The sequence below is a fragment of the Vitis vinifera genome, chromosome 10 (genome assembly GCF_030704535.1).
Source record: "Vitis vinifera cultivar Pinot Noir 40024 chromosome 10, ASM3070453v1".
Taxonomy (NCBI): Eukaryota; Viridiplantae; Streptophyta; class Magnoliopsida; order Vitales; family Vitaceae; genus Vitis; species Vitis vinifera.
In genome coordinates this window covers 6,275,027-6,290,900 of record NC_081814.1, presented here as the reverse complement: position 1 = coordinate 6,290,900, position 15,874 = coordinate 6,275,027, and the positions used below count along the sequence as shown (strand labels likewise).

The window sequence follows — 15,874 nt, the reverse complement described above, 5'->3', positions numbered from 1 at the left end:
TAGAACCATAATTCAATTGTAAAGCTTAAAGGCTTGAGAGTTTTAATTAGTTGAACCCTTACTCGTATAGAAGCTTGAGGATACTAGATGCAGGTCAAGTTGTGTCAAACCATTATAAATCTTGAGTTTGCATTTTTATATATATATATAGGTCAGATTTTTTAAAGAAATAATTGAGTATTTTGTTGGAAAGTATGGACTAATAATAACTTAAAAATGTTTTCTTATAATTTTTTAGAGAATATAGCAAAATATAGGAGAAAGTTCTAACACAACTTATGATATTCAATGATAATGAAGTTTGGGATATCATTTATCAAAGCATGGAGGATAGATGAAGTACGATGTTTTAGTAAAGGTTCATTGGGATTATTTGAAGATGAACATTGTTGGAACAATGTGCATATTAATGAATTCATTATACTCCGTCTATATGCAAGTGACCTTTTTCCTTTCGTTCTCAATCAATGAGTAGTCCATTAGTATGTCATATCTCAAGAGAAAGTGATTATCTCTAACAATTTTAGAAATACCCATTAATACCCTATTGACTTTAATATCAACAAATCATACCAATGTGTTATCATCATCTTAATGATTTTAAAATTGTTTAATGATATTTATAAAATTAAAAAAAAAAAAAAAACCCTAGAAAGCATGCTATATTTATCATGAAAAACAATTTCAATTTTTTTATATTAAGCATTATCCTAACATATTGTAATGTTAGTATCTTTATATTATAAATTTTCCACGTGGGTCTCGTTATTTTTTGGGTAGTTGAAGGTTATTTTTAGTATTTTTATAATTATTTACATAGATGACTTTTGGATAGTATATTTACCCCTTATAAGACTTGACCAGACTGAGTAATCCTTCCTGTCATTATCACCACCTGCCCAACCTTTTGGGAATTTTACCATTGAGTTAATTGTCACACTGGGCTGCTGTGTTTTTCTATGAAAACACAGTGGCAGATCCGTCTAGGAGTTCCGGACCTATAGTAGTAGTATATATACGAATGCCATATGACTGCAGATCGAACGTGTTTCTGAGCTTAAACCATATAGGTCCTTGTGAGAAAGACGTTTACCCAACTCTTTAAGAGTGGCAAGATTTATATGCATCCAGGCCCACACCCTGCATGGATATATCCAAACGTGTTTCACAATTCACAGTGCTACTACGTCAAGCATCTATCTTTTCTCCTATATAAGTATATTAGTAGCAAATATACCCACGTCTTTCGCCCTCCTCCTCTTCATATCATTTTCTATGAAAACACAGTGGCAGATCAGTCTAGGAGTTCCGGACCTATAGTAGTAGTATATATACGAATGCCATATGACTGCAGATCGAACGTGTTTCTGAGCTTAAACCATATAGGTCCTTGTGAGAAAGACGTTTACCCAACCCTTTAAGAGTGGCAAGATTTATATGCATCCAGGCCCACACCCTGCATGGATATATCCAAACGTGTTTCACAATTCAGAGTGCTACTACGTCAAGCATCTATCTTTTCTCCTATATAAGTATATTAGTAGCAAATATACCCACGTCTTTCGCCCTCCTCCTCTTCATATCAAGAGCTGGCTATGGCTGCAGAAATGGTTGCAGGAGGTGCAAAAATTATGGGGTTTTCCGTGCTGAACTTGCATTCTTTAAACCCTAGTTCAAAGTCTTTTCTTCAATGCCATTTCCGAAACCAGCGGAGCAAGCTTCCTTTGTCACCCATATGGTTTTCTTTCGGGAAGAAGGGAAGAGGAATGATGCATTTGAGGAAGAGGGTGAGAGCGTCTGTAATGGCTCTGACTGAGGAGCCTTTGATTGAATGTGGTGCAGAGGAGCAGGGTGTGGCACTCAAGGTTGTAGCTCTGGTGACTGTGAGGAAGAAACATATGGAGCGCATGAAGGAGATGACGCTCCATTGGTTGGATGCTTTCAATTCTCCTACAAAGGGGGGTGTCGTGCTGCAGCTTGTGAGCACTCAACTTGATCCAAGTAAGTAATTGCTTTCCTCTTCCATGCATTTTCCTTCCAACACCACGTTCTTCTTGAAAAGGGAAAAGAAAATGTGAAGAGATTTTTTTATGTTTGGATGCCATGAAAAAATGTGAGAAAAAATTTTAAAGGAAAGAAATAGATGAGAGGATTCGTTAGAAGATTTTCTTCCACGTCATGAATAGGATGGAAGTTCAAATAAATTTTATTTTGATTTTTTTTTAAATAAATTCAATTTTACTTACTTTTAAAAGATAATTTTTTATTTTGATTTTGTTAAAGAAATTATAAATACAGTTTCTATTAATATCATTTCAATTGAGTTCAAGTCTAACTAAAAATAAAAATAAAAATGAAAATAGTTTTACTATTACAAATAAATTAAAAATAAACAATTTTTAGCAAAATTTTGAATATTAATATCATAATAAAATTATGAATTATACATTTTTATTAAATAATGATATTATTCTAATAAATATTGTAAAAAATAGATATTTGGCTAATTATTATTTTTAAAATAAATAATAATAGTTAAAATAATAATATTTTATTTAAAATAATTTTTTTTGAAAAATTATTTTTTTCTTTTTACAGACGGGCAGTTAGACTGCTGAGCCGGTGAACCGGAACACCGGTTTGGGGCTGCCTTTTCCTTTTGTTCTTTACTTCGATAAGGAGTTCACATGGCCCACTCAATAAGACGCCCCAGCCCACCCATTGAGCAGGCACCTATGATGTGCACATCGACATTGAATGATCATGTAGTCCTTATCTTCTTCCGATGTGGGACTATTGAAATTTTAATTATGGACGACTTCTTTTGCATATTTTTCCTGATAAAACTAAACATGATAAAACCATTTTTCTCAATATTTTTTTTCTTTTCCGGATACTTTCCAGAACCAAACTATGAGTTCCTTCAAAATCTTGGCATTTACAATCCATCCTCCATCAAGTGCCTGTAGAGCTTATGGAAACAACACTCCCTGTGAGATATACTCGAGCCTGAAAAGGAGAGAGGATCAAAACTGAATTCACCATATACCAATCATAATCATAACAAAAGGTAAACAACAACCAGGACCTCCCAGACAAAGCACAAGAAACCACTTGCTTGTGACCAAAACTTTATTAACAGCCAAGAATCAAGTCCCATAAAGAATATCTACATAAGATTGTTACAGCTCAACAAATCAGACTGATCTATACTACACTTGATCACATGATGATGAACTGCCCAGTCTTGTTATGGATGTCATTTTTAATCCCGGGTGCACAAAATTCCCAATCGTCCTCATCAAGGAAGCTACTCTTCTCCTTTTTCAGTGCTTTAATTAGTAGTAATTCCTTTTCATTTCTTATATTGCAGAGACATTGGAGCCGAAGCTGAGCAATGAAGCAGTGTTAGACTGGTCCAAGACCCTAGAAACTACAGCTGATAGGATTACTTACAAAGTTGAATTTATGGTCGTGAACTTTGGTGTGCCAGGAGCCATCACAGTTAACAACAAATATCAGGAGGAGTTCTTCTTGGAAAGCATCACGTTTGAAGGACTTGTCCATTTTGCCTGCAACTCTTGGGTTCAACCAGAAAAGGTTAATACAAAGAAAAGGATCTTCTTTGTGAACAAGGTAAAATTAATTACCTCTTTCAGAGTACAAAGGATAATCACTCAAAGTTCCAGTAGCTTTTACTATGAGAACAGATAATCACTCAAAGCTTATAGTGAGCTTGATTGGACCGAGTCAAGCCCACCATAAGCTTACTTAATATCCAATACTGTGGGAGGGTCAAAGGATAAATAGACATTCAATTCCCTTCTTCACAAGTCCAGTGACATGTTTAATTCATGTGCTTATGCCTGATCAACACAAATGTTAAAGCTATGACAAGGAACTTTGATAAAGTCTTTCAGTGTTCATTTAGTGAAAGATTTTTTCTTGGGATGTGAACCATGTTCCATTTATCAAATTTGTACATGTGATTCCATCATTTGTAAAATATTCAACTATCAGTCTACTAGCATTTGACAATATCCAAAAACTAAAAACATACTGCTACTTGGCATAAGATACCATCACCCATATGGCTGAAACAGGATCTTTGTGCAAAAATAGTTCTTGAATGGTATCATAGGAAATGAAGTACAAGAGACTAAAACCAGCCCTCCAATGAATTGCCTTCTCCAACTAAATCTGTTTGGATTCTTTAAGTTTGATGTGATCCTACAAACTGGGAAAGACCACCACAATTCTACACATGAGGTTAAAACCCTTGCAACTATTGCATGATCATGCGATAACAGTTCCTGCATGTCTAGCTCAAGAGCGTTAAAAATATAGTGAATCGTCTAATGCATCTAAATTGTATTGGATATTCTTAAAACCTGATTTGTGATCCTACCAACTGGAAATCAAACAACGTTTCCAACTTTTTTATTTTATTATTTTTTTTGTTATGATTTTGATTTTTTTTTCCAGGCATATTTACCATGTCAAACACCGGAGGGCCTGAAAGAATTAAGAGAAAAGGAACTGATGGAACTAAGGGGTGATGGAACGGGACTCAGGATACCGTCTGATAGAATATATGACTATGATACGTACAATGATCTGGGGGATCCAGATAAGGGCGTTGAATATGCAAGGCCAACACTTGGAGGTAGGCAAAACCCACATCCCAGACGTTGCCGGACTGGACGTCCTCCTACAAAGAATGGTGAGTATAATCACTTGAAGCTTACTTTACATACCATAAACTCTAATGAAATACTAATTGAAGTGCAAGAGTACCCTCAAGGCACTTCCATGTGGAGCTTCAATTTACATTCTATTATCCCAATTTGACGTCTATGGAGCAACACCTACTCTTACGTTCTATTTTCATTCTCTCATCCTTGAACTAAAAATATGCATAAATCAGAGTAAAATCAAACTAAGTTAATTGAGTTGATGTAGGTTGAGAGGTTTTACTGCCAACTTAGTGCAATGCAATTTATGTATATTATGCAATATTAAAGTATAACTTGTATTCTGGGCTTCCTAGGAAGCTGAATAGCTTTATATATACATATATATGCAATAACATTAATATTAATTGCACCTAACAAAAGCACACTAAGTATACACAGTGTATACAAAGATACCGAAAGGGCATAAACAAGTGGAGGGATACACAAAACACAACTTCCACCCACCACATCGAGCTCAGTCAACCAAACCATTTTCAAATTCCTGAAAAAAGCCTAAACTTCCTTTAGCTCCCATTCATGGAACTGTCTTGAGAAATGAGCACTTCAACATCCTCTTTCCCCTTCCTAGTCTCACAACTCAACTACCTAAGCATTTTTGGTAGTGACTATGGAAACCATTGTGGGAAAAGCTTCTCTAAGAGAAATTTCACCACACCACTTATCCTTCCAGAATTCCACCCTTCGTGAACAACCATAGCATTGCCTGAAAATCATTAGCAAAGACCTCTACAAGATGCTCTATTTTTCTAGTCATCCCTACCCCCTCGCGTTAATCCCACAAGCCTCTTATCCACTATCATGTGGGGGAGCCCATTGTCCACTCTAAAACCAATCTTATGGTTGACATTTTGTCACCCTCTTATGATTGTCTTCCACACTTCCACTCCATACCTTTCTCTAACTATTCTTGAGCACCATCCTTCCTCCTCTCCATATATCCTTGTAATCACCTACTTTAAATAAGATTCTTTATTTGTAGCAAATCTTCAATACCATTGACCTAAAAGCACCTTATTGAGGTTAGATAGAGTTCTAATGCTCGAACCCCCTTCCTATTGTCCATTCAAATTGTTGACCAATGCATTAGAAGAAGCTTTTTCTCCATGGCACCTCCCTCACCCATAAAAATCCCTTTAAATCTTTTCAAACCTTAAGCTAACATTTATCGAGATTACAAATAACGACATGAAATGAATTTGGAGCCTAGAGAGTGCTTTTTAACACAATTAGTCTTCTTGATCCTTATGATAAGTACTGTCTCTTCTACTTAGCAAACTGTTTATAAAATCTTTCTTCTACCACATCTAAAACCCAAAAAGCTTTGAAAGGGGCTCCCAATGGTAGGCCTAGAAAACTCGTAGGGAGGACACCCACCTTGCATCTTAGAATCCTAAGGTCCTTTGCATCGGCAACCTGCCCCCAGCAAGATCTATTCACTCTTCTCTAAATTGATTTTTAGACATACCATTGCCTCAAACCACATGAGAACCCAGTTCAACTGCTTCATATGCTCCTTACAGGCATCATAAATGATGATGAAAGTGTCATCAGTGAAAAGTAGATAGGGCACCTTCACATCTACTCCTCTTCCACCTACTGAGAAACCCACTAAGAAGCCACCTTTTTTAGCCCCACTCAGGGTACAAGAGAGGATCTCCATGGCCAAAATGAAAAGGTGCAGGAATAGGGTGACTCCCTGCCTCAAACCGATGATACTCTGAAAAAAAAAAAAAAAACTGATGGGGTCCATTAACCAATATAGAGAATCGAGCTATAGAAATGCACCACTTAATCAACCTTACCTATTTAAAGTCAAATCCCATTTTTTCTAAGCCTGCTAACAAAAAATCCCAATTAACATGATCAAAAGTCTTCTCAAGGTCCTCTATATGGGAAGGCATTTAGCTATGAGAGCTTCCTTCCCTCAGGCTCAGCTTGTGGGTGGACTTTCTCCTCTCAAGTTCAGATATGTTTAAGGGTTTCTGTTGGGTGGCAGTCTTGGGTGCTTTGGTGGGTGAGACTTTGTTAATTCCCTAGGTTATTCTCTGAAGGACCATTCATCCTTCCTAGTACATTCTATTCCTATCAACATGCTGTTTCTTCCAAAAAGAAAAGGAAACTGGGGTGTGGACATTACATGTTTTCAACTAGAAATTAGGGAAAGCGCACTAATCATTTGAATTCAGAAGAGTTATTGATGAGTTAAAGATCAGTTTGAAAACATCTAAAATATCTATATTCATAAATTGTCACAGATGTGGAAGCAGAGAGTCGAGAGCATGCTGTCACGCCAATTTATGTGCCTAGAGATGAAGCACTGGGGGAATCCAAGCAAGAAGCTTTCAATGTAGGGAAGTTGAAGGGAGTGCTCCGTAATATGGTTCCCTTTCTAACAGCTACCATCTCTACTAAAGATGATGTCATTAAGGAGTATTCAGGCATCGATAACCTCTATAAAGACAGGCCACTTCCTAAAATTAAGTCACAGGATGAATTTCTCAAGAAACTTTCATTGCAAAATATTCTTGGAAAAATCCGAGAGCCCATAGAAGAAATTTTCAAATTTGAGCCTCCAAAGGTCATTTCTGGTAAGCACCACTCATGCTTTCTCTTTATCCTTAAAAATCATTAACATCTTAAGGGAATTAAATGCAATTTAAAAAAGAGCTCATCTTTGAAAACTACAGTAAACTACTCTAATTAAATACAATTTAAAAGGAACTCATCTTTGAACAATGTGCTTTAGGAAAACTACAGGAAGCTATTTCTCTTTTGTAATCATACTCATAATTTAAATATTTTTCAGGATACAAATGAAAGAGAGTTAAGTCTATTTTAAAAAAAAATTGGCAGAGATGCATATACAAAAGGCTTCCTTTCTAAATATATCTAGTGTTGTTTGCAGGTAGGAACTCAGGGCTGGAATGTTGGACAGCGTTCTGTCTGACTGACTCTCATTCTGGCCTAATCATAGTTGTCTACTATTCCTAAATCTTAATGAACCTATTAAAACTGCCTATATAACCATGGGGAAAAAGAAAAGAAAGAAAAGAAAAAATCTTTTCTTTTTCTACTAATCTAGTATTAGGTTTACTAAAGGTGGTACATAATAATTCTAGCTAATCTCTGGTGTCCACTATCTCAGGCAGCCAAACTAAAATGATCTCACTTTAGATATTTGAAACATCATTCAAGTTTGAAGCTATCATGTTTTTTTTTTCCTTACCAGCCCCTTATGATCAATGAACCAAACACTCTTAAGAAAAACATCCTGATTAAGAGTACATTTGACAGTGATTTTAAAAAAGATTTTTAACATTTCTAACATTTTCAAATATTAGAAAGGTTAGAAACACTTCCAAGAATCATTGTCAAACATATTCTAATATATAATGATCAGCTTTTCAATCTAGGCTAAAAAAATTTTAAATCTTAACACAAGTAATTGCCATTAAACAAAAATCTCTAAAAAGGTTTAGTGGCATTAATAAAATGATTTGCTGCTTGCCTGCCTCACAAAAAGTTTCCTCAAACCTTGGGAGGTGGGAACTTCTGTTTTCTTAAAATACAGTTTGCAGACATAAATTTTCAGCCACTGCATCTCTGAAAAATGAAGTAAACAGTGACATTATTGAAACTAATGATTTTTCGGGAACATCACTTCACTCTCAGGGTACACATTGAGCAGCTTGCGAGATGATGAATTTGGCCGTCAAGCAGTTGCGGGAATAAACCCTCTAACCATACAGAGGCTTGAGGTAAGTATAAGCAAAGGAGCAAGGACACTTCCTCTAGCAATGTTCCTTTTTCTTGGGGTCTTTATGTCCTTATATATCCTCTTTGGTTAAGTTTGGTCCTGGAGATTACTAAAGAAAGAACAAAAAATATTAAAAAAAAAAAAATATTTTCTCATTATAAAAATGTCAAAAAAATTCAAAAATAATTAACTCTAATGCATTTTCAAATTATTATATATTTACATGGAAGAATTAAAATAAGTAAATAAGTTTGAAATAACATATAAAAATAATTTATTAACTTTAAACCTATTTTTATTTTTCTTCATTTTTTCTTTTCTCATATGTTTTCTCCCTATTTTCTTTCTCTTACATTTTCTCTCAAATTTTCCGAGAACCACACATAACCTTTAGATTTCCTTTTTCCATTAATAAAAGCAATCCCAACTTGTGCATTTTATCTCCAGGTTTTCCCACCTATAAGCAAACTTGATCCCTCTATCTACGGTCCACAAGAGTCAGCAATCAAAGAGGAACATATTATACACCATCTAGATGGAATGTCTGTGCAACAGGTATGGGAAGATAAGCTCCCCTTCGTTAATATATTTATGATGCCCTCAGTTGGCAACATTGAAACAAAAGAAATAAAATGTTCTTGAGTGGAATCTGAACTCCCTGTGCAACCCCTATGGGGCGCACACACCAAAAAGTTTACCTTTTCTTTCTCAAAATTGGTGAGCAGACCATTTCAAGCTCATGGAAACTGGAGGCTATTTTCAAGAGGGATCAACTCTGAATAATGAGTCTTTTAACACTGATCTGATGTATTCTTCTAATATCTTCTAGTTGGGCGTCTTTAAGCATTCATAAGAAGACAGGTAATCTGTCCCACAATGATAACATGCTCCAGTGAAAGAACAAGAAAAGAAAGGAAAAAAGTACTGTAGGCAATCAACATTATCATACTCCAAGCATCAGCTTAACTAAGAAGGTTAGGCTCCTTTTTAGACCAAAATCAAAATATCACCTTTGACTTATGCAATCTGATAGGGAAGGACAATATTTCCAAAACCTTTGGATAGGTTGCTGAAAATGTCAGAAACATGGGGTGGTTTGATTATTCGAGAAGGAAAGGTAGAAAAAATTATGGAGCTTTGTCATGAATAACTGATAATAATGGTTAACAGTAAGCAAGAGCTCTCTAGAGTTACCAACACAAACAATAATAGGTCAAACTTCATAATTTTCCCAAGGGAAATTAATTTCTTGTATCACAAAATTATCATTTTTTTAGTACACATAGTATAGTTTAACTTTCTTGGTATCCTTTTTTTTTTTCAGGCACTCAATGAAAACAAGTTGTTCATACTGGACTATCACGACATTTATCTTCCATTTCTCAATCGGATAAATGCCCTTGATGACCGGAAAGCCTATGGAACACGCACGCTCTTCTTCCTGACCACAGTAGGAACTCTTAAGCCCATTGCAATTGAGCTCAGCCTTCCACCAACGGACCCAAATTGCCCGCTGAAGCAGGTTCTCACCCCTTCTGTCGATGCTACCACCAGTTGGCTTTGGCAACTTGGCAAAGCTCATGTCTGCTCAAATGATGCTGGTGTTCATCAACTTATTCACCACTGGTATGCATTGACAACCATGGGTCAATTTAAACCAACTGATTAGGTTTGAAGCTCCCCACTAAAAACTTGAGTTACTTGAAGGTTGACTTAAACCAACAACCCAAATTAAAAAAACTAGGATAGGCCAATATAAGGGAACAACTACAAGTGTAACGACCCGCTCCCAAAAGGCCTTCACGGCTTTAAAAAACATTTATAAGATTAAAAAGAGTTCATACATATATGGTGTCAAGAACTTTTTCCTCTATCCGATGTGGGATAACATAATTACCTCCCACCCCCCCAATGCAAACACAACATCCTTGTGCCCCATGAGATTGTAGGACCAAACAAACTCTTACACCAGGGTCAGGGATCGGGTCTGATACCATTTGTAAAGATCCACTCTCAACTGTGTAGATATTATCTACTTTACACCTAAGGGACCTTCACAGTTTTACAACGAGTCTACAAGTTTAAGGGAAGTCCATACATATATAGTTTCAAAAACTTTATCCCCTATCCAATGTGAGAGTAAGTCATTATAAATGATATCAGAGCCAACACCTAACCTTGGTGTGGGAGTTTGTTTGACCCCGCAAGGAATGTCTATCTATTTGGCCTCGAAATATTGTACGATACAATGAGAATGTTGTGTCTATATGAAGGGGGGAGATTGTGATATCCCACATCAGAAATGAGGAAGAAGTTTTTGGTGCTATATATGTATGAACTCCTCTAAACCATATAGATATGTTTTAAAACCATTGAGGCCCCTTGGACCCAAAGAGGATAATATCTATAAGGTTGGGAGTGGGTCATTACATTAGGGTTGTCTAAGAATTATTTTTTGAGTGGACCTAACCATGTATAGCCACCTCAGTTATCTATTTCATGGGAATTGCAGAAGCCAAAATATTTTATTTTAGTTTTAATCCTTTTAGCTGAGTTTTGAGTTGAATGCACAATTATTGACTACCAATCAAAGGAATGAACATATGAAACTGCTTAGCTAATAGAATTCCTAGACAAACATAAAACCATGTAGGTTCCAAGGAACAACCGGGTTTTCCTCTAGACAGACAGCCTGGTGGACATTGGTCCCAAAGGAAAACATATAAATAAATAAGGATGAGTTTCATATTGGCAGTGGGCCATTTCAAGATTAAATCAAGGAACTAATACCTGGTCATTCTCCAGTTTGGACTAGCTCTAGCACATCTCTGTAAATTAAATCAGCACATGTTCAGTTATGGAACATAGGTTTTCCTTCAACTAGGCCTAGTCCTACTAGTCGCTAATCATGAGAGAAGCTATCTATCTAAAATCTAGACTATATGCACCCTGCTTCAACTTCACAGAAGTAATGGTATTTAATTATTAAGCAGCAGAATGAGTGAAGCAAAATCACCAAAATATGCTCCTGATAGAAAAAAGCTTTCTCTGTGATCCAACAGGTTGAGGACCCATGCATGCATTGAACCATTTATAATAGCAGCTCATCGGCAACTGAGTGGAATGCACCCTATCTTCAAGCTTCTCAAGCCCCACATGCGATATACGCTGAAAATAAATGCATTAGCTCGAGAGAGTCTCATCAATGCTGGAGGGAATATTGAGAGCTTCTTCACTCCTGGAAAATACTGTATGGAGATTAGTTGTGCTGCCTACCGAGATTGGTGGCGATTTGACTTGGAGGGCCTTCCAGCAGATCTCATTAGAAGGTTTGTCATCGACCTTATTCCTCTTTGCTATGTCAAACAATATATTTCTCTCAAAGCATGAAGGGAAAAAGAAAAAAAAAAAAAAGGGATTCTCAAAGTGGCTGGTCCAAAATGTTTTTAAGTAACGAACTTTTCTAACTCTAGTTTCATTTTTATGAAGAGGGGTGGCAGTACCAGACACAACCAAAGTCCATGGGTTAAGACTACTCATTGAAGACTATCCTTATGCCAATGATGGCCTCCTAATATGGTCTTCCATTGAGAGCTTAGTCCAGACCTACGTAAATTACTACTACTCAGATGCAGAAATGATTGAGTCTGACACAGAGCTCCAGGCCTGGTACAATGAGTCTAGAAGTGTGGGCCATGCGGATCTTTGCCATGCTAGCTGGTGGCCCACACTCTCCACTCCAAATGATCTTACATCCATTCTCACCACCATCATCTGGACTGTGTCAGGACAACACGCAGCAGTTAACTTTGGACAGTACCCATATGGTGGCTTCATCCCTGCACGTCCACCACTAATGCGGCAACTAGTGCCAAAGGAGCATGATCCTGTATATGTAGATTTTATTGAAGACCCGCAGGCTTACTTTCTGTCATCATTGCCAAGTTTGCTTCAAGCAACAAAGTTCATGGCTGTGATTGAAATAATCTCTGCACACTCACCCGATGAGGAGTATCTTGGAGAAAGAAAAGACCTGTCCACCTGGTCAGGTGACACTGAGATCATTGAAGCATTCTACAGATTCTCAGTGGAAATCAGAAGGATTGAGAAGGAGATTGAGAAAAGGAATGCTGATACAAGCCGTAGGAACAGATGTGGAGCTGGCATTTCACCATATAAGCTGCTTATACCAAGCTCAGGGCCCGGGGTTACTAGTAAAGGCATACCAAATAGTATAACAGTGTGATTGAACTAAAGGATCACCTGTTCTGCAGATCTTTTCAGTAATTGATTGTATTCACTATGTAGGAACTAGGAAGTGAGAATAAATCTCTTTTAGAGAGAAGGCAGCAACAGGAAAAAAGAAATATGTTATATGCATTTAATTTCTTTACAGGTGCATCCTTTTATATCTCCCCTATCTTAGCACGTCAATAGAGAAATGAATAGTCTCATTCCATCAAGAAACCAATTTCTTCAATATCTATCACTGGGAGAAAGTCAAACAAAAATCAAAACTTGTGAAGCACAATTTAGGCTTGTTCAAATTGATGACTTCTTACCCAAAAGACTCTTCCAACACATGTTTGGAGCTGGAGTTGGTGATAAGGTGCTGGTTTCCTTTAGTCTTATTTTGCAACCTTACACTTTTTTGCCCTCTTTTTTGTGATGTGACTTGTAAATGCAGTTATTCTTGGGCTTGCCCCTCTTAGGTTTTTATTGGATTACTTACTTTATGCATTGTTTGTGGCCACTCTGTAGATTATTTATTTTACTAACTAGTAATACTGAATACCTGTCATAACATATGGACCTCTGAAGGCCCATGAAAGGGGGGTCAAAACCCCAAAGGCCCATGAAGGGGGCCAAGGGATGATGGCATGTCAGTGCAGACACCAACTCCTTAGGTGGATTTGCACAATTAGAAGCCCACATGCTGGTGCTGAGCGGCTTCCCAGAGAAGTTCCCCCTGGGAAATCTCTTACCTTCTTCGAAGGTGCCTAAGGCCCAAACCCTTCATGCTTAGATACCTGCTCAAACAGTGAGCAGGGTCCAAGTGGTTTCAATATAGTACACACAGGTCGTAAGCATTATGATCCATTACTCCATTGTTAGGGTGGTTTGAGGATCTTGACTTAACAGCTAGAGCTAGAGGTTTATGGAGATAAACAGAGCTTCATGTGCATAGCATTCATGGAGCCTGCTTTGACCTGTTTGAGAGGAATTGAGGATCTATCTCTGTCCCATGTGCAGGCATCATCCCCAACATGGTACAAACTACATGCCACCTAACTTTGTCAGCCCTGTTACAAAACAAATCTACAGCCCTAAGCTCCTGGCTGTCAAAGTCTGAAAGCAACAAGACCCATTATTTGTCTTAATGCAGTGACATAGAGGATTAGAACCCCCCTAACCACTCTGTGAGGGTATCAAGTTCAGAGTCAGGGGTCTATCTAAGTCAATCCTCAACATTCCAACCCTTGGAGTGCACTACCAACTCCTCCAACACTACCTTCCTCTCATAGTACTCCATTCTCTCCTCATCTAATACAACTCACCCTCAAGCCGACTAACCTCCATACAAGACACTACTTCAAACACATTGAAAAAGGCTCTTTGTATATGTAAGACATGCATTAGAAAATTCTCTTTCTTTATTTGGTTTTTATGTTTACATCATTGATCTAATTACAAAATAAACAAACAGTGGTGCTGTAGGATGAGAAGGAACTATGAGAAAGGAAGTTTGCTAAGTAGAGCTGAGGTTGATACTGAATATAGAAAGCTGAATTGCCAATGAACAGTGCAACCTAAGGAAAACAATGACCACAGAACAATAAGGACAAATTACTAAAGAATACAGCATTGTAACAGTCAGTGAGCCAAGAGTTGGAATGAGGATGCATGATCAAAAGAAACTTAGAATGATATAGAATAAAATAATATTATAGAATCCAATAATCCTAATCATCAAATACCAACTCTAAAAGTTCATCAAAGCAATAAAATGTACCACACAAATATGAAGTAAACAAAGAGTTTTGGCCCATTATAGATGTTTAAAAAAAAATGCCAAAATAATTTTGAATAAATATTCTCTATTTAGCGTGCCTTGGCCATGTGGACATCCACGTTGGCCAAGGCATTTTATTTTTTTATTTGTTAAAAGAAAATAGAAAGACAGTTGTGAGTTGTGTTTCTTTACCCTTTATAAGCTCTTGGGCTTGGCTACGGTTTACTATTTAGATCTAAACAATAAAACCACAACCAAGAGCTGCATTTTTATCTTACCATCAAATTTTTTATCTATTTGTTCCCCTTTTATCTCTATTAGGTTTGTCCTTATCAATATTTTTTTTTATTAAGTGTCACTTTCAACATTTTTCTTAACCTTTTTATAATCATTTATTTCCATGTTGCTTATATAATATATTTTATATAAGTAACAATTTTAAAAATAGATTTATGTTGAAGGTAATTTGAATAATTTGTTATGATAAACTAAATTTATGGTAATTTTTATTTAATTTATATTATAATACATAATACTAAATTATATTTTTTTAACTAATAATGTAATCTTAAATTTTGGTAACATTACTTGGTTAATCTTATCAAATTTTTTAAATTTAATTTTGCATAATTATAATTAGGAAATATCCCGTCAATCAACTCCAACCTTTTTCTCTCCTACAAAATTCATTTGGAAATCAAAAGCCCCATCAAGCATTTGTTTGGTTAGTGGAAAATAAGAAGGTTAATACAAATGACTTGCTTTAGGTGAGAAGACCCTTCAAAGCCCTCGGTCTTAATTGTTTCACTTTGTATATGGAAAACGGAGAGTCAATTGGTTACCTTTTTTCTTTTCTTTTTTTTACATTGTCTATTGACTTTAGAGCTATGGTACAAGCTATTTAGGTTAACCAGATTGGATAAGGTTTCTCCAAGAAGTATTAGTGATATGACAACCATCTCTTTTAGGGGATTGGAGAACTCCATTAGAGGCAAAGTTTCTATGGCATATTGTTTGCCTTGCGTTGATTTAGATAGTATGGTGGGAAAGAAATGCAAGGATCTTTGAGGATAAATGGAGGACTTCTAAGATGACATGGGATCTAATTTACTTCTATTCCTCCTTTTAGGCTTCTATCACTACCACTACCACTCTTAAAGGCATTCCACTCAATATCCTTCAAATTGATTGGCTTTAGTCATGTAGATCAAGTGGATAAAATTAACAGAGTATCATTTCCAATGTATTTTTGGAGAGGGATTCTCTACCTCTGTTTGATCAGATTTTGCAATTGTGAGAAGGATTTCTCATCCTTCTTTTGTACTTTTAATCCATTTTAATGAAAAT

At 36.4% G+C, this 15,874-nt stretch overlaps 1 protein-coding gene across 2 annotated transcripts; it reads left to right on the top strand.

Annotated features, from left to right (window-relative positions):
• Positions 1-1,444: 1,444 nt before the first annotated feature.
• On the top strand, positions 1,445-13,233 carry LOC100852639 (linoleate 13S-lipoxygenase 3-1, chloroplastic-like). Of its 2 annotated transcripts, XM_059739987.1 has the most exons (9): positions 1,445-2,001; positions 3,374-3,636; positions 4,486-4,723; positions 7,013-7,345; positions 8,430-8,515; positions 8,962-9,069; positions 9,839-10,140; positions 11,577-11,843; positions 12,004-13,233. In XM_059739987.1, exons 1-9 carry the CDS (start codon positions 1,596-1,598, stop codon positions 12,758-12,760), a joined length of 2,760 nt encoding a protein of 919 aa, XP_059595970.1. In that variant the 5' UTR covers positions 1,445-1,595; the 3' UTR covers positions 12,761-13,233. The 2 variants fall into 2 exon arrangements, with proteins under 2 accessions (XP_059595970.1, XP_059595971.1); XM_059739988.1 differs by lacking the exon at positions 7,013-7,345.
• Positions 13,234-15,874: the final 2,641 nt, after the last annotated feature.